Source organism: Argentina silus (assembly GCF_951799395.1).
Source record: "Argentina silus genome assembly, contig: scaffold_70, whole genome shotgun sequence".
In the NCBI taxonomy this organism is placed as follows: domain Eukaryota; kingdom Metazoa; phylum Chordata; class Actinopteri; order Argentiniformes; family Argentinidae; genus Argentina; species Argentina silus.
This window is the reverse complement of record NW_028152828.1, coordinates 402950-427881: the sequence shown is the minus strand read 5'-3', so window position 1 is coordinate 427881 and position 24932 is coordinate 402950. Positions and strand designations below refer to the sequence as shown.

The 24932-nt window shown below is 44.7% G+C and overlaps 3 protein-coding genes across 3 annotated transcripts; all 3 read right to left on the bottom strand.

The window, feature by feature from the left end:
- Nucleotides 1-13761: 13761 nt before the first annotated feature.
- LOC310824599 (uncharacterized protein) lies at nt 13762-15069 on the bottom strand (the record flags this gene model as incomplete). The annotated part of the gene is made up of 2 exons (XM_083697864.1): nt 13762-14628; nt 14829-15069. 2 exons carry the CDS (start codon nt 15067-15069, stop codon nt 14192-14194), a joined length of 678 nt encoding a protein of 225 aa, XP_083553990.1. The 3' UTR covers nt 13762-14191.
- A 3517-nt stretch (nt 15070-18586) lies between these two features.
- LOC310824598 (uncharacterized protein) lies at nt 18587-19894 on the bottom strand (the record flags this gene model as incomplete). The annotated part of the gene is made up of 2 exons (XM_083697863.1): nt 18587-19453; nt 19654-19894. The coding sequence occupies 2 exons, from the start codon at nt 19892-19894 to the stop codon at nt 19017-19019; spliced, it is 678 nt and encodes a 225-aa protein (XP_083553989.1). The 3' UTR covers nt 18587-19016.
- Nucleotides 19895-23411: 3517 nt separating this feature from the next.
- LOC310824597 (uncharacterized protein) lies at nt 23412-24719 on the bottom strand (the record flags this gene model as incomplete). The annotated part of the gene is made up of 2 exons (XM_083697862.1): nt 23412-24278; nt 24479-24719. The coding sequence occupies 2 exons, from the start codon at nt 24717-24719 to the stop codon at nt 23842-23844; spliced, it is 678 nt and encodes a 225-aa protein (XP_083553988.1). The 3' UTR covers nt 23412-23841.
- Nucleotides 24720-24932: the final 213 nt, after the last annotated feature.

The following is a 24932-nucleotide window of genomic DNA, read 5'->3' as shown; positions in this document are numbered from 1 at the left end:
TGTACTATTGTATCACCACTGTAGTTTGAACAGTGCTGTAGTGTGAACACAGCTCCAGTTTTGGTGTTTTTCCCCCCCCAGATAACTCCCTGCCTCCTGCGTATCAACTGCAGTATTGTTTGTGTTGTCAAGTGGCGGGCGTCTCCTTTCCTCGACTTTATATACAGTGCAGAGGGCTGGTTCCTTCGCTTACGGCCATACCACGCTGAGCACGCCCGATCTCGTCCGATCTCGGAGGCTAAGCAGAGTCGGGCCGGGCTAGTACTTGGATGGGAGACCGCCTGGGAATACCCGGTGCAGTAAGCTTTTCCTTATTTCGACCAGTAGGGTGTACTATTGTATCACCACTGTAGTTTGAACAGTGCTGTAGTGTGAACACAGCTCCAGTTTTGGTGTTTTTCCCCCCCCAGATAACTCCCTGCCTCCTGCGTATCAACTGCAGTATTGTTTGTGTTGTCAAGTGGCGGGCGTCTCCTTTCCTCGACTTTATATACAGTGCAGAGGGCTGGTTCCTTCGCTTACGGCCATACCACGCTGAGCACGCCCGATCTCGTCCGATCTCGGAAGCTAAGCAGAGTCGGGCCGGGCTAGTACTTGGATGGGAGACCGCCTGGGAATACCCGGTGCAGTAAGCTTTTCCTTATTTCGACCAGTAGGGTGTACTATTGTATCACCACTGTAGTTTGAACAGTGCTGTAGTGTGAACACAGCTCCAGTTTTGGTGTTTTTCCCCCCCCAGATAACTCCCTGCCTCCTGCGTATCAACTGCAGTATTGTTTGTGTTGTCAAGTGGCGGGCGTCTCCTTTCCTCGACTTTATATACAGTGCAGAGGGCTGGTTCCTTCGCTTACGGCCATACCACGCTGAGCACGCCCGATCTCGTCCGATCTCGGAAGCTAAGCAGAGTCGGGCCGGGCTAGTACTTGGATGGGAGACCGCCTGGGAATACCCGGTGCAGTAAGCTTTTCCTTATTTCGACCAGTAGGGTGTACTATTGTATCACCACTGTAGTTTGAACAGTGCTGTAGTGTGAACACAGCTCCAGTTTTGGTGTTTTTCCCCCCCCAGATAACTCCCTGCCTCCTGCGTATCAACTGCAGTATTGTTTGTGTTGTCAAGTGGCGGGCGTCTCCTTTCCTCGACTTTATATACAGTGCAGAGGGCTGGTTCCTTCGCTTACGGCCATACCACGCTGAGCACGCCCGATCTCGTCCGATCTCGGAAGCTAAGCAGAGTCGGGCCGGGCTAGTACTTGGATGGGAGACCGCCTGGGAATACCCGGTGCAGTAAGCTTTTCCTTATTTCGACCAGTAGGGTGTACTATTGTATCACCACTGTAGTTTGAACAGTGCTGTAGTGTGAACACAGCTCCAGTTTTGGTGTTTTTCCCCCCCCAGATAACTCCCTGCCTCCTGCGTATCAACTGCAGTATTGTTTGTGTTGTCAAGTGGCGGGCGTCTCCTTTCCTCGACTTTATATACAGTGCAGAGGGCTGGTTCCTTCGCTTACGGCCATACCACGCTGAGCACGCCCGATCTCGTCCGATCTCGGAGGCTAAGCAGAGTCGGGCCGGGCTAGTACTTGGATGGGAGACCGCCTGGGAATACCCGGTGCAGTAAGCTTTTCCTTATTTCGACCAGTAGGGTGTACTATTGTATCACCACTGTAGTTTGAACAGTGCTGTAGTGTGAACACAGCTCCAGTTTTGGTGTTTTTCCCCCCCCAGATAACTCCCTGCCTCCTGCGTATCAACTGCAGTATTGTTTGTGTTGTCAAGTGGCGGGCGTCTCCTTTCCTCGACTTTATATACAGTGCAGAGGGCTGGTTCCTTCGCTTACGGCCATACCACGCTGAGCACGCCCGATCTCGTCCGATCTCGGAAGCTAAGCAGAGTCGGGCCGGGCTAGTACTTGGATGGGAGACCGCCTGGGAATACCCGGTGCAGTAAGCTTTTCCTTATTTCGACCAGTAGGGTGTACTATTGTATCACCACTGTAGTTTGAACAGTGCTGTAGTGTGAACACAGCTCCAGTTTTGGTGTTTTTCCCCCCCCAGATAACTCCCTGCCTCCTGCGTATCAACTGCAGTATTGTTTGTGTTGTCAAGTGGCGGGCGTCTCCTTTCCTCGACTTTATATACAGTGCAGAGGGCTGGTTCCTTCGCTTACGGCCATACCACGCTGAGCACGCCCGATCTCGTCCGATCTCGGAAGCTAAGCAGAGTCGGGCCGGGCTAGTACTTGGATGGGAGACCGCCTGGGAATACCCGGTGCAGTAAGCTTTTCCTTATTTCGACCAGTAGGGTGTACTATTGTATCACCACTGTAGTTTGAACAGTGCTGTAGTGTGAACACAGCTCCAGTTTTGGTGTTTTTCCCCCCCCAGATAACTCCCTGCCTCCTGCGTATCAACTGCAGTATTGTTTGTGTTGTCAAGTGGCGGGCGTCTCCTTTCCTCGACTTTATATACAGTGCAGAGGGCTGGTTCCTTCGCTTACGGCCATACCACGCTGAGCACGCCCGATCTCGTCCGATCTCGGAAGCTAAGCAGAGTCGGGCCGGGCTAGTACTTGGATGGGAGACCGCCTGGGAATACCCGGTGCAGTAAGCTTTTCCTTATTTCGACCAGTAGGGTGTACTATTGTATCACCACTGTAGTTTGAACAGTGCTGTAGTGTGAACACAGCTCCAGTTTTGGTGTTTTTCCCCCCCCAGATAACTCCCTGCCTCCTGCGTATCAACTGCAGTATTGTTTGTGTTGTCAAGTGGCGGGCGTCTCCTTTCCTCGACTTTATATACAGTGCAGAGGGCTGGTTCCTTCGCTTACGGCCATACCACGCTGAGCACGCCCGATCTCGTCCGATCTCGGAGGCTAAGCAGAGTCGGGCCGGGCTAGTACTTGGATGGGAGACCGCCTGGGAATACCCGGTGCAGTAAGCTTTTCCTTATTTCGACCAGTAGGGTGTACTATTGTATCACCACTGTAGTTTGAACAGTGCTGTAGTGTGAACACAGCTCCAGTTTTGGTGTTTTTCCCCCCCCAGATAACTCCCTGCCTCCTGCGTATCAACTGCAGTATTGTTTGTGTTGTCAAGTGGCGGGCGTCTCCTTTCCTCGACTTTATATACAGTGCAGAGGGCTGGTTCCTTCGCTTACGGCCATACCACCCTGAACACGTCACAGTGCAAAGGATTCTGGGAAGTCGAGAGCGTTTGGAAGCGGGAGAATTTGAAACAGCGTTTGTGGAGATTAGTGTTTTCTGTTTGTTTATGTGAAAAATAGTGAAAAAAAGAAAAAAAGAAGTGAGTTTTGTTTTGTTTTGTGTATTCCCCCAACAGCTTGCTGTTTGGGGGGATATCTGTTTCAGTTTGAGTGTAGTTTTGTTTTCGGATTGGATAAATGGATACGAACAGGACAACGACAGACGACATGGCTAAGAACACGGATGACGGCAAGACGAATGGCGAAAACATAGAGAAGGCGAGAGTGGTGGAGAAAGCTGGAGTGGAGGCGAGACAGACGGTGAATACGGAGAAAGGAGAGAGAGTAAGAGAGAACGGAAAGGCGGCGGACGAGCCAAGCTACAGCAAAGATTTAACGGTGTTGTTGGAATTAGTAGGAGAAGAGAAAATTACGATGATGGAGATGCTGAAAACGACGAAGGATTTATGTGGGCTGGTGGTTGGATGTCGGTTCATTGGAATAAATAAATACGAACTGACTATGAGTCACCCTAATGGGAAGAGGCGCCTGATGGACGGCTTCAAAATCCGCGAGACCAGGATCATGGCTAAGGAGCTAACGAGCGATGAGATGGTGGTATCGTTCCTGGGGCTGCCTGTATACACAACGGACGAAGAAATCTTAAAGAAGCTTATGGACTGGGGAGTGATGGCAGTGTCGCCGATAAAAAGGAGAATGTGGCCGGGGACGAGGATATGTGAAGGAACAAGGTTTGTCAAAGTAAAATTCAACGACGTAGTTAGGTCTTTACCGTATTCAACAAGATTCGATACAGAAAAGGGAGCGGAGTTTTTCCGCGTTATTCATGATAGACAGGTCAAAGTTTGTAGGATGTGCCTACAACCAGGACACATTGTACGTGAGTGTCCGGACTTTCTATGTAGGAAATGTGGGGACCAGGGACACTATGCGAGGGAATGCGTGACCATTATAAACAAGTGTGGAGTGTGTGGAAATAGGGAAGCGGGTTGTGTATGTAAAGCAGGGGAGGAGGAGGGAAGCGCTCTCGCGGTAGAGACGGAGGAGGAAGGTAAATCGGGGAGTGAGGAGGATGAGGAAGGGGCAGTGGTAGAGGACTCAATTAATGAAGGGGTGATAGGTGTGCCAGACACCCAGATGGAGGAGCAGACGGGGGAGAAGTGGGGTATAGGGTCGAGCCTAGATGAGGAAGTAGCTGCATTGGTGGACCCGGCAACAGGGGGTGAAGGGGGCGGACAGAAGACCGGAGGGAGAGGATCTCAATGGGAGCCTTTGCCTCCGAGAACTGTGCGCCCGAATGAAGGGAAGAAAGCAGCTATGGAGTCTAGAGAGGCGACCCATACACCCACGCTAGACGAAACGGCTAGCTGGCGAGGTGGAATACCTAAAACTCCCCCACCCCAAATGTCTGACTCGATGGTGTCAATGGTAACTGAGGAGGAGAAGAGTGACAGTGGGTCTGAGGAGGAAATGTTGATGGGAAAAGGAATGAGAAAGAGGGCATATGCAGGACAACCGAACAAATTGGCCAGCTGGCAGAAAATCAAAGAAAGGAGGAAAGGGAAAAAGAAAAAATGATATTGAAAATGACATACACTCTATTTAACTTGTTTATAATGGTCACGATTGCCTCGCTTAATGTCAATGGTCTAAATGACATGGAGAAATTAGAGGAAGTCCTGGTAAGATTTACAACAGACATATTACTAATACAAGAAACGAAGTGGTCAACGGATAAAATCACAGAAGTCAAGGGAAAATGGAGGGGTTTGTTGTTTGTAAATTGTGGATTGGGGAAATCATGTGGGGTTGCAATATTTGTAAAAGAAAATGTGGTGCAAAATATAACAGAGGTTTTGAATGATGGGAAAGGGAGAGTGCTAGGTGTAGAGTTTGATGTCAATAATGTAAAGTATAGATTGATAAATGTGTATGCACCAAATAGGGAGATTGAAAAGAGAGAGTTTTTTGTTTCACTGGGTGTGCACTGTAAGGGAAATTGTATTCTGGTGGGGGATTTCAATGTATGTTGCACCAAGTTAGATACATATAGGGTAGATAGTTTTAAGCAAGATTCAGGGAGGAGGGGCTTATTAGAAATGATTGAGGTTAGGAATTTGATAGATGTATGGAGGGAGGGAAATGCAAGTAAAAGGGAATTTTCAAGGAGGCAGATAGTTAATGGGGTTTTGAAACAGAGTAGGATAGATTTAGTTTTAGCTTTTCAAGAAATCACAAGGGAAATAACTAATATACAGTACACATTTACAGGATATAGCGATCATGCAGCAATCACATTTCAATTTGGAAACAGGCAGAAAGGGAAAGGGGGGGGAGTGTGGTGTTTGAATGCGAGTGTGTTAGTAGAAAAGGAGTATAGAGAGATGGTGATGAAGTGTGTTGTGGAGCAAAGTATGTGTGAAAAATATGAGGAGGATGTGTGTGAATGGTGGGAATGTGTAAAAAAGCAAGTGAAAAGTTTAAGTATGAGGTATTGTAGGAAAAGGAATCAAGCAAGAAAGAGAAAAGAAGGGGTATTGAGAGAAAGAATGGCTGAAGAACTAAGACAAATAGATAGGAATCCGAATAGAAACATAGCAGAATATATAGGTATCAAAGGAGAATTAGAAGCACATGAAAAAGAAAAATGCAAAGGAGCAATAGTTAGGAGTAGGGCACAATATGCGGTGGAAGGGGAAAAATGCACATCTTTTTTTTTGAGGTTAGAGAAACGGACACAGTGTAGGAGTTATATAGAAGAAATAGAGAATGAAAGAGGAGAGATAGTGAATGATTATGTAGGGATATTGGAAACAGTACAGGGGTTTTATAGCGATTTATTTAAGAAAGGTAGTGTAGATAAAGATAGTGTAGATGAGGTATTAGGGACAGTTGAGCATAGGTTATCAGATAGTGATAGGGGAGTGTGTGAGAGTGAGTTATCAGAATTTGAAGTGAATGCGGCCATCAGAAGTCTATCTAACAACAAAAGCCCAGGCTCTGATGGCCTGCCAGGTGAGTTTTATAAATGTTTTAGCGAGTTATTTAGTCCAATTTTGTTAAAGGTATATAGGGAAATGGAAAGGATAGGGAAGGTTAGTGAAACAATGTCAACAGGTTTAATTACAGTATTATATAAGAATAAGGGTAGCAAGTTGCAGTTAGGGAATTACAGAGGGATTAGCTTATTAAATACGGATTACAAAATATTAGCAAAAGTATTAGCAAATAGAATTAAGTCAGTAGTAGGGTCCATAGTCTCATCAACACAAGCATACAGTATTCCAGGGAGAGATATAGCAGATACGATAGGGTCAGTCAGGGATGTAGTGAGGCATATGAAGGAAGAGGGAGGTATAGTTTTGAGTGTAGATTTCAACAAGGCATTTGATAGAGTAGAACACGAGTTTATGTTTAGGACATTAGAGAGATTTGGGTTTGGAAATAGATTAGTGAACTGGATTAGATTATTGTATAGTAGCGCAAAGAGTAGGGTGAAGTGTAATGGGGTAGTGACAGATAGTTTTAGTTTAGAAAGATCAGTTAGGCAGGGGTGTCCATTATCATCTTTATTATACAGCATAACAGCAGAACCATTAGCCACCATGTTAAAAAAAGATCAACACATACAAAGCATCAATATTCCAGGGGGAGGGAGGAGTTTAATTCATCAATATGCAGACGATACAAACATAACAGTGAAAAATGTAGGCAGTTTAAATAGGGTTATGTATTTATTAGAGAAATATGGGAAAGCATCAGGGGCGAGAATGAACATAGAGAAGTCAGAAATTATGTGTGTAGGGAAGGTAGATATGAGGGAATTTAAGGTACCAATGAAAGTTGCGAAAGGGATGATAAAAGTGTTAGGAGTGAATGTAGGTGAGAATGAAAAGGAAGCAAGGGATGTTACATGGGCAGGGGTAGTGAATAAGGTAAAGCAGAATTTGAATTTATGGAAAATGAGGAAGTTAAAGTTGAGGGGCAGGGTGATAGTAGTAAATTGTTTAATTTTATCACGGGTGAATCACGTGTTGAGTGCACTAGAGCTGCCGTTGTGGGTTGTAAATGAGTTAAATAGGGCCATTAATAGTTTTTTGTGGGATGGGAAGCAGGCAAAGATTAGGCACAGGGTATTAATGAATGGGTTTAAGGATGGAGGGTTAAAATTGATAGATGTAGAGGTGAAAAAAAGGGCTTTGAGGGTTAAAACGATTAAAAAATATTTATATAGTAGGGATGAGTATTGTTGGATGGGTTTTTTTGAGGATTACTTGCACAGGTGTGGTGGATGTGGTGTGAATGGTCTTTGTATGATTTTTAACAAACCAAGGTGTGAGGGAGTATCAGATTTTTATAAGGAGGTTTTTGAAGCGTGGGGGAAATATTTAAAACATGTAAAGTATGAGTGTGTGGACAAGGGGGAGGTGTTAAATCAACCAATCTTTCACAACACAAAAATAACTCACAACAATGCAATTCTGGTAAATAAACATTTTGAAAAAGCAGGAATAAAACAGGTCAAACATTTAATATCCAAAAGCAATAACAATTTCAAATCAGAACAGGAAATCATACAGGGAATAAGAAGAGTAGATAAGGATGTAAGAAGGCAGGTTATTATAGGAATGTACAAGAGAATTAGGGACAGCATTAGTAATGGGTGGAAAATATTAATGTTAGGACAGGGAGAGGTAGGTGAATCAAACAGGATGGTAGAGTTGAGTGTAGAGAGGAAGGGTTTTAGGGTTAAATTTGAAAATGTCACAACTAAATGTATATACACGGATTTACTGGGTGATGGGATGGAGAGGCCAGCGTCGGAAAAGGTGTGGGAAAAGGTTTTTGAGGGGTTAAATGTCAAAGAGGTATGGGGAAATTTGAATGTAAAATATAATAGTATTGACTGTGAGCACAATGATTTTAAAATTAGGCACAATAGGGTTTACACAAATGTTGTTTTGCACCAAATTGACAAGAATGTATGTAGGGAATGTGATGTATGTAAAAGAGAAGATGAAAATTTTAATCACTTATTTTTTGAATGTTCAATGTTGTCTGTACTGTTTGAGAATGTGAAAAATTTGTTGAATGTACACTGTGGGGTGAAAGTCGGAAATGAAAAGGAATGGAAGAAACTATTGTTGTTTGGAATGTGTGGAATAAAGAAAAATGTTAATGTTAATTTGGTGAATGTAATAATGAGTAATGTAAGGTATGCTATTGTATGTAGGAGGAATGTAGCACATTATGAGGTGAGAGTTATGAGGGTGTGGGATCTGTTTGTGTCACTTTTTAAAAAGAATATTAGATTAGTGTACACTTTTGGGAGGGTGGATTTTGAAAAACACTTTGTAAAAAACAGCACTCTGATAACAGCAACCGGATTTGGGGATTTAGTTTTTAATGTGTAGCATTGGGCACTTTTTTTTAGTTCTTTGATTTGGTTTTGGGGTTTTGAATACAATTTCACAAATGTTCTGTGTGTGTTATGTCCGTCACGTATAATGTAGTGTGTTTATGTCATGTCCATGTTAGATGTATTGAACACCTTTTGTAAATAATGTAAAATATGCTTTGTAATATGTATTTTTGATAATAAAAAGTTAAAAAAAAAAAAAGCACGCCCGATCTCGTCCGATCTCGGAAGCTAAGCAGAGTCGGGCCGGGCTAGTACTTGGATGGGAGACCGCCTGGGAATACCCGGTGCAGTAAGCTTTTCCTTATTTCGACCAGTAGGGTGTACTATTGTATCACCACTGTAGTTTGAACAGTGCTGTAGTGTGAACACAGCTCCAGTTTTGGTGTTTTTCCCCCCCCAGATAACTCCCTGCCTCCTGCGTATCAACTGCAGTATTGTTTGTGTTGTCAAGTGGCGGGCGTCTCCTTTCCTCGACTTTATATACAGTGCAGAGGGCTGGTTCCTTCGCTTACGGCCATACCACGCTGAGCACGCCCGATCTCGTCCGATCTCGGAAGCTAAGCAGAGTCGGGCCGGGCTAGTACTTGGATGGGAGACCGCCTGGGAATACCCGGTGCAGTAAGCTTTTCCTTATTTCGACCAGTAGGGTGTACTATTGTATCACCACTGTAGTTTGAACAGTGCTGTAGTGTGAACACAGCTCCAGTTTTGGTGTTTTTCCCCCCCCAGATAACTCCCTGCCTCCTGCGTATCAACTGCAGTATTGTTTGTGTTGTCAAGTGGCGGGCGTCTCCTTTCCTCGACTTTATATACAGTGCAGAGGGCTGGTTCCTTCGCTTACGGCCATACCACGCTGAGCACGCCCGATCTCGTCCGATCTCGGAAGCTAAGCAGAGTCGGGCCGGGCTAGTACTTGGATGGGAGACCGCCTGGGAATACCCGGTGCAGTAAGCTTTTCCTTATTTCGACCAGTAGGGTGTACTATTGTATCACCACTGTAGTTTGAACAGTGCTGTAGTGTGAACACAGCTCCAGTTTTGGTGTTTTTCCCCCCCCAGATAACTCCCTGCCTCCTGCGTATCAACTGCAGTATTGTTTGTGTTGTCAAGTGGCGGGCGTCTCCTTTCCTCGACTTTATATACAGTGCAGAGGGCTGGTTCCTTCGCTTACGGCCATACCACGCTGAGCACGCCCGATCTCGTCCGATCTCGGAAGCTAAGCAGAGTCGGGCCGGGCTAGTACTTGGATGGGAGACCGCCTGGGAATACCCGGTGCAGTAAGCTTTTCCTTATTTCGACCAGTAGGGTGTACTATTGTATCACCACTGTAGTTTGAACAGTGCTGTAGTGTGAACACAGCTCCAGTTTTGGTGTTTTTCCCCCCCCAGATAACTCCCTGCCTCCTGCGTATCAACTGCAGTATTGTTTGTGTTGTCAAGTGGCGGGCGTCTCCTTTCCTCGACTTTATATACAGTGCAGAGGGCTGGTTCCTTCGCTTACGGCCATACCACGCTGAGCACGCCCGATCTCGTCCGATCTCGGAGGCTAAGCAGAGTCGGGCCGGGCTAGTACTTGGATGGGAGACCGCCTGGGAATACCCGGTGCAGTAAGCTTTTCCTTATTTCGACCAGTAGGGTGTACTATTGTATCACCACTGTAGTTTGAACAGTGCTGTAGTGTGAACACAGCTCCAGTTTTGGTGTTTTTCCCCCCCCAGATAACTCCCTGCCTCCTGCGTATCAACTGCAGTATTGTTTGTGTTGTCAAGTGGCGGGCGTCTCCTTTCCTCGACTTTATATACAGTGCAGAGGGCTGGTTCCTTCGCTTACGGCCATACCACGCTGAGCACGCCCGATCTCGTCCGATCTCGGAAGCTAAGCAGAGTCGGGCCGGGCTAGTACTTGGATGGGAGACCGCCTGGGAATACCCGGTGCAGTAAGCTTTTCCTTATTTCGACCAGTAGGGTGTACTATTGTATCACCACTGTAGTTTGAACAGTGCTGTAGTGTGAACACAGCTCCAGTTTTGGTGTTTTTCCCCCCCCAGATAACTCCCTGCCTCCTGCGTATCAACTGCAGTATTGTTTGTGTTGTCAAGTGGCGGGCGTCTCCTTTCCTCGACTTTATATACAGTGCAGAGGGCTGGTTCCTTCGCTTACGGCCATACCACGCTGAGCACGCCCGATCTCGTCCGATCTCGGAAGCTAAGCAGAGTCGGGCCGGGCTAGTACTTGGATGGGAGACCGCCTGGGAATACCCGGTGCAGTAAGCTTTTCCTTATTTCGACCAGTAGGGTGTACTATTGTATCACCACTGTAGTTTGAACAGTGCTGTAGTGTGAACACAGCTCCAGTTTTGGTGTTTTTCCCCCCCCAGATAACTCCCTGCCTCCTGCGTATCAACTGCAGTATTGTTTGTGTTGTCAAGTGGCGGGCGTCTCCTTTCCTCGACTTTATATACAGTGCAGAGGGCTGGTTCCTTCGCTTACGGCCATACCACGCTGAGCACGCCCGATCTCGTCCGATCTCGGAAGCTAAGCAGAGTCGGGCCGGGCTAGTACTTGGATGGGAGACCGCCTGGGAATACCCGGTGCAGTAAGCTTTTCCTTATTTCGACCAGTAGGGTGTACTATTGTATCACCACTGTAGTTTGAACAGTGCTGTAGTGTGAACACAGCTCCAGTTTTGGTGTTTTTCCCCCCCCAGATAACTCCCTGCCTCCTGCGTATCAACTGCAGTATTGTTTGTGTTGTCAAGTGGCGGGCGTCTCCTTTCCTCGACTTTATATACAGTGCAGAGGGCTGGTTCCTTCGCTTACGGCCATACCACGCTGAGCACGCCCGATCTCGTCCGATCTCGGAGGCTAAGCAGAGTCGGGCCGGGCTAGTACTTGGATGGGAGACCGCCTGGGAATACCCGGTGCAGTAAGCTTTTCCTTATTTCGACCAGTAGGGTGTACTATTGTATCACCACTGTAGTTTGAACAGTGCTGTAGTGTGAACACAGCTCCAGTTTTGGTGTTTTTCCCCCCCCAGATAACTCCCTGCCTCCTGCGTATCAACTGCAGTATTGTTTGTGTTGTCAAGTGGCGGGCGTCTCCTTTCCTCGACTTTATATACAGTGCAGAGGGCTGGTTCCTTCGCTTACGGCCATACCACGCTGAGCACGCCCGATCTCGTCCGATCTCGGAAGCTAAGCAGAGTCGGGCCGGGCTAGTACTTGGATGGGAGACCGCCTGGGAATACCCGGTGCAGTAAGCTTTTCCTTATTTCGACCAGTAGGGTGTACTATTGTATCACCACTGTAGTTTGAACAGTGCTGTAGTGTGAACACAGCTCCAGTTTTGGTGTTTTTCCCCCCCCAGATAACTCCCTGCCTCCTGCGTATCAACTGCAGTATTGTTTGTGTTGTCAAGTGGCGGGCGTCTCCTTTCCTCGACTTTATATACAGTGCAGAGGGCTGGTTCCTTCGCTTACGGCCATACCACGCTGAGCACGCCCGATCTCGTCCGATCTCGGAGGCTAAGCAGAGTCGGGCCGGGCTAGTACTTGGATGGGAGACCGCCTGGGAATACCCGGTGCAGTAAGCTTTTCCTTATTTCGACCAGTAGGGTGTACTATTGTATCACCACTGTAGTTTGAACAGTGCTGTAGTGTGAACACAGCTCCAGTTTTGGTGTTTTTCCCCCCCCAGATAACTCCCTGCCTCCTGCGTATCAACTGCAGTATTGTTTGTGTTGTCAAGTGGCGGGCGTCTCCTTTCCTCGACTTTATATACAGTGCAGAGGGCTGGTTCCTTCGCTTACGGCCATACCACGCTGAGCACGCCCGATCTCGTCCGATCTCGGAAGCTAAGCAGAGTCGGGCCGGGCTAGTACTTGGATGGGAGACCGCCTGGGAATACCCGGTGCAGTAAGCTTTTCCTTATTTCGACCAGTAGGGTGTACTATTGTATCACCACTGTAGTTTGAACAGTGCTGTAGTGTGAACACAGCTCCAGTTTTGGTGTTTTTCCCCCCCCAAAATCCACTTGGCTGCTGAATGTTGTTTGCATTATTTGTATAGTTTGAGTTGATGTAGATTGATGAGATTTATATATTTAGGTGGAAAAGTGTACAATTATTACATTTTTGGCCTGAACTATAAAGGGTGTAAGAATGTATTTAATGCACTCTCACTTTGTCTGGAAGACATCTGAGCCATTCACACGACTCATTGTAATGACCACCCAGGGGGTGCAGTCAGCACAATCTAATTAGCAATGCATATTGACACTTCTGAGTCTGGGAGAAGACACAAAGACAACTTCTCTGTTTTATCCGGTTTTAACCTATGTAACTTGATTTCTTTCATTTGGTTTACTTGGTTACATTTATGGTTATTGGTAACTGTTAAATAAACCACCATTCATATCTCTTTCCTCCGTAGCCCTTCTTAGCCTTACTCATGTGTTATTAGTTGATAAACTACATTCGAGGTCAACCTACTAATCTTATTGGAGTCAGATTAAATTGTAGTCTATAATACTTGATCACCATTGATGCATTGCTTTGACCAAAAAATAGCATAGTGTATTTCCCCTTTATAAGGGGAAACTGATCATACAAACCATACCATTTATGAATGCTTGCACCTCGTGTTATGATGTGTGACATGAGATATGCCCCACCATCCTACTCACCATACAGCCCATAATTAATAAACTGGGTGTTGGTAAAAGTATTTTATTAGAGCTTATACTCTAGGTGTTTGACCTACAATCATTTTTGACATGTCCCACCCTCCTCTTTTTTTCTGAAACCCAAGCATACAGAGACTCCAAAATACTTGAAATACTTTTATAATACTTTTATTTATACTATTACTTAAAAGTGTTATTCACAAATTACCAAATAGTATTACAGTTTTATTCTTTAACTAGAATGTGTTTCGTCCCAACGAACTGCGAGAGTGTGGTTGCTAAAATGCCGCAGATGGTCACCAACAGTTACTGAATAAGACATGAGAACAGTGCATTTTGTGAAACGAAAATGCATTCAAAATTTACAAAGAACCCAATGTAAAGGTTTCAACATGCACATTTTTCCATTTACTACATATGCACTCAGATTCCATGTATGGGGCACAGATATATTATTTTTATGACACACAAACACAAGTAGGCAGACCTGTTTAGTTGAAAGCCCACTCACCACGTCAAGGTACAGGCCATGAGTGAGATGATGAGAGACAAACATTTACAAACATTTGCAAACATTTAGTTAAACATGGAGCTGACAAAGACATACAAACATCACAAGGACATGCACGCAAAAAAACGGCACGAGGACACGCATGACAAAAACACAGATTAATTGAACATAAACTAACAATAAAGGGTATGTAAATGAATTGTGTTAGATTGAAACAGAGGTTAGATTGGACCGGATATTGGACATAGACCAGAACATGTTTGTATAAAAAAGATACAACAAAGTGCATTTTTAACTACAATATAAATAAATAGGCTGACTGTATTGCTCTACTTGCTAAAACACTTTGAAACACTTTGACTCAAACAAGGCACCGACCAAACAAGGTGTAGCCCCACCTGGACTCATACTGTTTGACGAATAGGGCGGCGGTCTTGTCGTGCTCGTGAAGAGAGCTGGCGGCGGTGGCGATCTTCTGCCTGAGGTCGGCTGGCACTAGGTGGAGGTCGCTGTTGTCTGCCAGTTCTAGAAGCAGCAAGGCCAGTGCCTCCACTTCCTCTATTCCTGGCAGATGCAGATGTCTCTGGCTCATAAGCACATCTTGCAGAGCAGGACTATCCTCCTCCTCCACCTGTTCTGCCTGGGTTAGGACGGCATGCTTCCTACAGACGCTGTGGATAGGATCCTCCTCTGACTCTGCAGACATGCCAAGACCCTCGTCTGCCATCTCCTCATCTTCACCTTGTTCCTGTTCAACCGACTCCGACTCCGACTCCTCACGAGACTGCTCTTCCTCAACTGCAAATATGTAATTGTACTAATCACAAATGTGTCTGCGTAGTTACAACAACCACTTGTGGATTCATTCAATAATATGCACGGTTTCTTTGCTTCTTTGCTTTTTAAAACTTAACTTTATACCATGTTTGTCGTCATTGCTAGAATATGCATGAAAAACTATGGATAACCTTGCGTAAGTGTGTGATTAAGTACTGTACCTTTCTGGACATAGTAGTCCCTAGCAGTGAAGCTGGTGGACTGGCACATGGCATCCTCCACGCCAAGGAGCTCCTCCTCGTCTGGGTGCTCGTACGCATCAGGGACGGGCATTGGAGCAGCAAAGTTGGGCTCCAGGACGTGATCCTTGCCGAAGAGAACCTCGGCCTGCTGATTGATGCGCTGGATCTGTCGCACGTCCATGCACGACGTCTGACCACCAGCAACCCGGAGTGATGCCATGCGGTTGTTCCACTGCACAGCAAAGGCCATCAGGTATACCTGAAACACATGACCATTTTGACTGTTATTGTATATGCTTAGAAGTGATGACTAAAACTGTGAAATAAAATGCATCATTGAAACTACGCTATATCGAAGTGTTTTTTTTTTTTTTTTTTTAATTACTCACTTGGAATGGCATAATCCCACATCTCTGTGAAGGAATGGCATTGTACAGGTGTGCGTGCAACCCCTCCAAAGAGTTACTGCCTCGCCGGCACCTGTGCTTGTTCAGCCGAACGCCATTCAGCACCACCACCTTCACAGAAACATAGAGCTGTATGCCAGGGGGATACTGTAAAGCACAACGAATTGCAAGTTCCTTATTTATTCTGGTGTCCTTTGAAATTTTTGCCATACAAGTTTGAATGGTTTTATAATGACACACGATGACTGCAAAGACATGAACCCACCTGCATGCAACTGAGATGCTTGCTTGCAGTTGCCCAGTGAGCATCAACTGCCTCTGTCGACTTGAACAGGTGGATTCCGTCAATGTCAAGGCCTGCTGGTCCCCTGAACTCTGCAATGATGGACTCAATCACCAAAGCGGTCTCCTGTAACATATATATTCTCAGCTTTGAGTGTTGTCACAACTAGAATGAGTGTAACACAACTGATGGACGGAGTAGGTTTTACCAATAACAAAACTGGCTTTATTTTCCCATATGGTGCAATTATCAAACAAACAAATGTGCGAAACGTCTGCACCAAAACCAAATGACAAAGACAAAAGATAGCAAAGGCAAAACAAAGGAAACAGCATGACACAGGTAGAGTCTGCACACCTGGAACACTCACAGAAACAACGAGGGCAAACAGAGGGTTAAATATGGTGAAGGGAAAGGCACAGGCCAGCGGGCCGTCACAGTGTTAAATCAGTCGTTACTCCTAATGATCTTACATGTATTTTCAAAACTAGATCTGAGTGACACCTTAGTCCAGTACAGTTGAATCCATATTGACAAATAAGCAAGTATGTTTGCTTCTTATTCATGAAATTCAAACATGGATCAATATCACACTTACCACAACCCCACGGGTAATGCGCCTGACATACAACCTGACCTGGTGAGGCTTGAGGAACGCCATCATCTCTTCGTCCGAATACCTGGCGTACAGCTCTTGGTTGCCACTCCTGACCGCCTGGACTAGGAGCATCATGTCCGCCTTGTTGTAGGCGAGCACCGCACCTGCCAAGGCACTCATGAACACCCCATACTTGGCGTGGCTCTGTTTGATGACAACAGCATCCCAGCGGTGCAGCCGGTGTCGGATGTCCAGTCTGACCACAGTACCCCTCTGCAACCCAGTCACCAAACAGATTCTCCAGGAAGGATGAACCGCTGTCAATGAAATTATATCAACATTTTGTGTACATGTGTTACATGTTTTTATAACTGTGTTATCCATGTGTGTCTTGCAAAAAAATTATATGAAGTTAACTGATATGTACATCACTTGGATTATCAATTTCATCATAGGTTTCAATGGAATTGTTATTAAACTTACCGACAGCAGTTGTCTGCAAGACTTTTGGCGCAGGAGCATTGGCACGTCGAAACCGGGCAATGAGACCTCTCGCCATGCGCGCGTAGCACCCCTCGGACTCAGCTGCCACCACCACTGTCGTCAAGAACTGGCCCCGCTCGTTCAGCACACTGGTGGCGGGGAGGGGGGCGGATGACACGGCTTGGGGGGGCGGATGAACCATGACAGAAAACTTTGTTGATAGCCCCCAACTCAAAATAATTGCAACGTATTATGGATTATTCCTTTAAGAAAGCGTTGTTCTAAGTGTGTGGGTACACTTTTTATGGGACCCGTTAGCTGTTAGCGCTAGCCAGCTAGCCTACTGACAGGTTGTCAATACGTTGTCATTACACATTAACAAGCCAAATCCCGCAAACGATGGTATGGTCAGTTGCTGATTTCCAGACAATATTTTATCTTTTGACAAAATCGGCACAGCTTTATACATGCCTAACAAATGTCTAACTAGCAAAGGATGAAGAGGATGAAACTTACCTGAGTAACAGGGACGTCGTAAATGAGATTCACCGATAGTGGCCGCCGGAGCCGTATAAATTAGATGACGTTTGAAATTCCTCGCATAATGATTGGTGGGTTAGAGATCATTTTTACTAAACGGCGCATAACCACTGCATCAACTTTACTAAACGGCGCATAACCATTGGTCGGTTGAGGATCGGATAGGGACTTGGGGGGGTCATGGGCCATTCCCGGCCCATGACCCCCCCAAGTCCCTATTGCTCAACCTGGGATCGGATCAAAAATGATCAGAAAGAAGGATGCCCCCTGGTGTTCACTGGCCTGAAGTTCTATTTACAGAAATGTCATGTATAAGAATTGATTGAAATCCACTTGGCTGCTGAATGTTGTTTGCATTATTTGTATAGTTTGAGTTGATGTAGATTGATGAGATTTATATATTTAGGTGGAAAAGTGTACAATTATTACATTTTTGGCCTGAACTATAAAGGGTGTAAGAATGTATTTAATGCACTCTCACTTTGTCTGGAAGACATCTGAGCCATTCACACGACTCATTGTAATGACCACCCAGGGGGTGCAGTCAGCACAATCTAATTAGCAATGCATATTGACACTTCTGAGTCTGGGAGAAGACACAAAGACAACTTCTCTGTTTTATCCGGTTTTAACCTATGTAACTTGATTTCTTTCATTTGGTTTACTTGGTTACATTTATGGTTATTGGTAACTGTTAAATAAACCACCATTCATATCTCTTTCCTCCGTAGCCCTTCTTAGCCTTACTCATGTGTTATTAGTTGATAAACTACATTCGAGGTCAACCTACTAATCTTATTGGAGTCAGATTAAATTGTAGTCTATAATACTTGATCACCATTGATGCATTGCTTTGACCAAAAAATAGCATAGTGTATTTCCCCTTTATAAGGGGAAACTGATCATACAAACCATACCATTTATGAATGCTTGCACCTCGTGTTATGATGTGTGACATGAGATATGCCCCACCATCCTACTCACCATACAGCCCATAATTAATAAACTGGGTGTTGGTAAAAGTATTTTATTAGAGCTTATACTCTAGGTGTTTGACCTACAATCATTTTTGACATGTCCCACCCTCCTCTTTTTTTCTGAAACCCAAGCATACAGAGACTCCAAAATACTTGAAATACTTTTATAATACTTTTATTTATACTATTACTTAAAAGTGTTATTCACAAATTACCAAATAGTATTACAGTTTTATTCTTTAACTAGAATGTGTTTCGTCCCAACGAACTGCGAGAGTGTGGTTGCTAAAATGCCGCAGATGGTCACCAACAGTTACTGAATAAGACATGAGAACAGTGCATTTTGTGAAACGAAAATGCATTCAAAATTTACAAAGAACCCAATGTAAAGGTTTCAACATGCACATTTTTCCATTTACTACATATGCACTCAGATTCCATGTATGGGGCACAGATATATTATTTTTATGACACACAAACACAAGTAGGCAGACCTGTTTAGTTGAAAGCCCACTCACCACGTCAAGGTACAGGCCATGAGTGAGATGATGAGAGACAAACATTTACAAACATTTGCAAACATTTAGTTAAACATGGAGCTGACAAAGACATACAAACATCACAAGGACATGCACGCAAAAAAACGGCACGAGGACACGCATGACAAAAACACAGATTAATTGAACATAAACTAACAATAAAGGGTATGTAAATGAATTGTGTTAGATTGAAACAGAGGTTAGATTGGACCGGATATTGGACATAGACCAGAACATGTTTGTATAAAAAAGATACAACAAAGTGCATTTTTAACTACAATATAAATAAATAGGCTGACTGTATTGCTCTACTTGCTAAAACACTTTGAAACACTTTGACTCAAACAAGGCACCGACCAAACAAGGTGTAGCCCCACCTGGACTCATACTGTTTGACGAATAGGGCGGCGGTCTTGTCGTGCTCGTGAAGAGAGCTGGCGGCGGTGGCGATCTTCTGCCTGAGGTCGGCTGGCACTAGGTGGAGGTCGCTGTTGTCTGCCAGTTCTAGAAGCAGCAAGGCCAGTGCCTCCACTTCCTCTATTCCTGGCAGATGCAGATGTCTCTGGCTCATAAGCACATCTTGCAGAGCAGGACTATCCTCCTCCTCCACCTGTTCTGCCTGGGTTAGGACGGCATGCTTCCTACAGACGCTGTGGATAGGATCCTCCTCTGACTCTGCAGACATGCCAAGACCCTCGTCTGCCATCTCCTCATCTTCACCTTGTTCCTGTTCAACCGACTCCGACTCCGACTCCTCACGAGACTGCTCTTCCTCAACTGCAAATATGTAATTGTACTAATCACAAATGTGTCTGCGTAGTTACAACAACCACTTGTGGATTCATTCAATAATATGCACGGTTTCTTTGCTTCTTTGCTTTTTAAAACTTAACTTTATACCATGTTTGTCGTCATTGCTAGAATATGCATGAAAAACTATGGATAACCTTGCGTAAGTGTGTGATTAAGTACTGTACCTTTCTGGACATAGTAGTCCCTAGCAGTGAAGCTGGTGGACTGGCACATGGCATCCTCCACGCCAAGGAGCTCCTCCTCGTCTGGGTGCTCGTACGCATCAGGGACGGGCATTGGAGCAGCAAAGTTGGGCTCCAGGACGTGATCCTTGCCGAAGAGAACCTCGGCCTGCTGATTGATGCGCTGGATCTGTCGCACGTCCATGCACGACGTCTGACCACCAGCAACCCGGAGTGATGCCATGCGGTTGTTCCACTGCACAGCAAAGGCCATCAGGTATACCTGAAACACATGACCATTTTGACTGTTATTGTATATGCTTAGAAGTGATGACTAAAACTGTGAAATAAAATGCATCATTGAAACTACGCTATATCGAAGTGTTTTTTTTTTTTTTTTTTTAATTACTCACTTGGAATGGCATAATCCCACATCTCTGTGAAGGAATGGCATTGTACAGGTGTGCGTGCAACCCCTCCAAAGAGTTACTGCCTCGCCGGCACCTGTGCTTGTTCAGCCGAACGCCATTCAGCACCACCACCTTCACAGAAACATAGAGCTGTATGCCAGGGGGATACTGTAAAGCACAACGAATTGCAAGTTCCTTATTTATTCTGGTGTCCTTTGAAATTTTTGCCATACAAGTTTGAATGGTTTTATAATGACACACGATGACTGCAAAGACATGAACCCACCTGCATGCAACTGAGATGCTTGCTTGCAGTTGCCCAGTGAGCATCAACTGCCTCTGTCGACTTGAACAGGTGGATTCCGTCAATGTCAAGGCCTGCTGGTCCCCTGAACTCTGCAATGATGGACTCAATCACCAAAGCGGTCTCCTGTAACATATATATTCTCAGCTTTGAGTGTTGTCACAACTAGAATGAGTGTAACACAACTGATGGACGGAGTAGGTTTTACCAATAACAAAACTGGCTTTATTTTCCCATATGGTGCAATTATCAAACAAACAAATGTGCGAAACGTCTGCACCAAAACCAAATGACAAAGACAAAAGATAGCAAAGGCAAAACAAAGGAAACAGCATGACACAGGTAGAGTCTGCACACCTGGAACACTCACAGAAACAACGAGGGCAAACAGAGGGTTAAATATGGTGAAGGGAAAGGCACAGGCCAGCGGGCCGTCACAGTGTTAAATCAGTCGTTACTCCTAATGATCTTACATGTATTTTCAAAACTAGATCTGAGTGACACCTTAGTCCAGTACAGTTGAATCCATATTGACAAATAAGCAAGTATGTTTGCTTCTTATTCATGAAATTCAAACATGGATCAATATCACACTTACCACAACCCCACGGGTAATGCGCCTGACATACAACCTGACCTGGTGAGGCTTGAGGAACGCCATCATCTCTTCGTCCGAATACCTGGCGTACAGCTCTTGGTTGCCACTCCTGACCGCCTGGACTAGGAGCATCATGTCCGCCTTGTTGTAGGCGAGCACCGCACCTGCCAAGGCACTCATGAACACCCCATACTTGGCGTGGCTCTGTTTGATGACAACAGCATCCCAGCGGTGCAGCCGGTGTCGGATGTCCAGTCTGACCACAGTACCCCTCTGCAACCCAGTCACCAAACAGATTCTCCAGGAAGGATGAACCGCTGTCAATGAAATTATATCAACATTTTGTGTACATGTGTTACATGTTTTTATAACTGTGTTATCCATGTGTGTCTTGCAAAAAAATTATATGAAGTTAACTGATATGTACATCACTTGGATTATCAATTTCATCATAGGTTTCAATGGAATTGTTATTAAACTTACCGACAGCAGTTGTCTGCAAGACTTTTGGCGCAGGAGCATTGGCACGTCGAAACCGGGCAATGAGACCTCTCGCCATGCGCGCGTAGCACCCCTCGGACTCAGCTGCCACCACCACTGTCGTCAAGAACTGGCCCCGCTCGTTCAGCACACTGGTGGCGGGGAGGGGGGCGGATGACACGGCTTGGGGGGGCGGATGAACCATGACAGAAAACTTTGTTGATAGCCCCCAACTCAAAATAATTGCAACGTATTATGGATTATTCCTTTAAGAAAGCGTTGTTCTAAGTGTGTGGGTACACTTTTTATGGGACCCGTTAGCTGTTAGCGCTAGCCAGCTAGCCTACTGACAGGTTGTCAATACGTTGTCATTACACATTAACAAGCCAAATCCCGCAAACGATGGTATGGTCAGTTGCTGATTTCCAGACAATATTTTATCTTTTGACAAAATCGGCACAGCTTTATACATGCCTAACAAATGTCTAACTAGCAAAGGATGAAGAGGATGAAACTTACCTGAGTAACAGGGACGTCGTAAATGAGATTCACCGATAGTGGCCGCCGGAGCCGTATAAATTAGATGACGTTTGAAATTCCTCGCATAATGATTGGTGGGTTAGAGATCATTTTTACTAAACGGCGCATAACCACTGCATCAACTTTACTAAACGGCGCATAACCATTGGTCGGTTGAGGATCGGATAGGGACTTGGGGGGGTCATGGGCCATTCCCGGCCCATGACCCCCCCAAGTCCCTATTGCTCAACCTGGGATCGGATCAAAAATGATCAGAAAGAAGGATGCCCCCTGGTGTTCACTGGCCTGAAGTTCTATTTACAGAAATGTCATGTATAAGAATTGATTGAAATCCACTTGGCTGCTGAATGTTGTTTGCATTATTTGTATAGTTTGAGTTGATGTAGATTGATGAGATTTATATATTTAGGTGGAAAAGTGTACAATTATTACATTTTTGGCCTGAACTATAAAGGGTGTAAGAATGTATTTAATGCACTCTCACTTTGTCTGGAAGACATCTGAGCCATTCACACGACTCATTGTAATGACCACCCAGGGGGTGCAGTCAGCACAATCTAATTAGCAATGCATATTGACACTTCTGAGTCTGGGAGAAGACACAAAGACAACTTCTCTGTTTTATCCGGTTTTAACCTATGTAACTTGATTTCTTTCATTTGGTTTACTTGGTTACATTTATGGTTATTGGTAACTGTTAAATAAACCACCATTCATATCTCTTTCCTCCGTAGCCCTTCTTAGCCTTACTCATGTGTTATTAGTTGATAAACTACATTCGAGGTCAACCTACTAATCTTATTGGAGTCAGATTAAATTGTAGTCTATAATACTTGATCACCATTGATGCATTGCTTTGACCAAAAAATAGCATAGTGTATTTCCCCTTTATAAGGGGAAACTGATCATACAAACCATACCATTTATGAATGCTTGCACCTCGTGTTATGATGTGTGACATGAGATATGCCCCACCATCCTACTCACCATACAGCCCATAATTAATAAACTGGGTGTTGGTAAAAGTATTTTATTAGAGCTTATACTCTAGGTGTTTGACCTACAATCATTTTTGACATGTCCCACCCTCCTCTTTTTTTCTGAAACCCAAGCATACAGAGACTCCAAAATACTTGAAATACTTTTATAATACTTTTATTTATACTATTACTTAAAAGTGTTATTCACAAATTACCAAATAGTATTACAGTTTTATTCTTTAACTAGAATGTGTTTCGTCCCAACGAACTGCGAGAGTGTGGTTGCTAAAATGCCGCAGATGGTCACCAACAGTTACTGAATAAGACATGAGAACAGTGCATTTTGTGAAACGAAAATGCATTCAAAATTTACAAAGAACCCAATGTAAAGGTTTCAACATGCACATTTTTCCATTTACTACATATGCACTCAGATTCCATGTATGGGGCACAGATATATTATTTTTATGACACACAAACACAAGTAGGCAGACCTGTTTAGTTGAAAGCCCACTCACCACGTCAAGGTACAGGCCATGAGTGAGATGATGAGAGACAAACATTTACAAACATTTGCAAACATTTAGTTAAACATGGAGCTGACAAAGACATACAAACATCACAAGGACATGCACGCAAAAAAACGGCACGAGGACACGCATGACAAAAACACAGATTAATTGAACATAAACTAACAATAAAGGGTATGTAAATGAATTGTGTTAGATTGAAACAGAGGTTAGATTGGACCGGATATTGGACATAGACCAGAACATGTTTGTATAAAAAAGATACAACAAAGTGCATTTTTAACTACAATATAAATAAATAGGCTGACTGTATTGCTCTACTTGCTAAAACACTTTGAAACACTTTGACTCAAACAAGGCACCGACCAAACAAGGTGTAGCCCCACCTGGACTCATACTGTTTGACGAATAGGGCGGCGGTCTTGTCGTGCTCGTGAAGAGAGCTGGCGGCGGTGGCGATCTTCTGCCTGAGGTCGGCTGGCACTAGGTGGAGGTCGCTGTTGTCTGCCAGTTCTAGAAGCAGCAAGGCCAGTGCCTCCACTTCCTCTATTCCTGGCAGATGCAGATGTCTCTGGCTCATAAGCACATCTTGCAGAGCAGGACTATCCTCCTCCTCCACCTGTTCTGCCTGGGTTAGGACGGCATGCTTCCTACAGACGCTGTGGATAGGATCCTCCTCTGACTCTGCAGACATGCCAAGACCCTCGTCTGCCATCTCCTCATCTTCACCTTGTTCCTGTTCAACCGACTCCGACTCCGACTCCTCACGAGACTGCTCTTCCTCAACTGCAAATATGTAATTGTACTAATCACAAATGTGTCTGCGTAGTTACAACAACCACTTGTGGATTCATTCAATAATATGCACGGTTTCTTTGCTTCTTTGCTTTTTAAAACTTAACTTTATACCATGTTTGTCGTCATTGCTAGAATATGCATGAAAAACTATGGATAACCTTGCGTAAGTGTGTGATTAAGTACTGTACCTTTCTGGACATAGTAGTCCCTAGCAGTGAAGCTGGTGGACTGGCACATGGCATCCTCCACGCCAAGGAGCTCCTCCTCGTCTGGGTGCTCGTACGCATCAGGGACGGGCATTGGAGCAGCAAAGTTGGGCTCCAGGACGTGATCCTTGCCGAAGAGAACCTCGGCCTGCTGATTGATGCGCTGGATCTGTCGCACGTCCATGCACGACGTCTGACCACCAGCAACCCGGAGTGATGCCATGCGGTTGTTCCACTGCACAGCAAAGGCCATCAGGTATACCTGAAACACATGACCATTTTGACTGTTATTGTATATGCTTAGAAGTGATGACTAAAACTGTGAAATAAAATGCATCATTGAAACTACGCTATATCGAAGTGTTTTTTTTTTTTTTTTTTTAATTACTCACTTGGAATGGCATAATCCCACATCTCTGTGAAGGAATGGCATTGT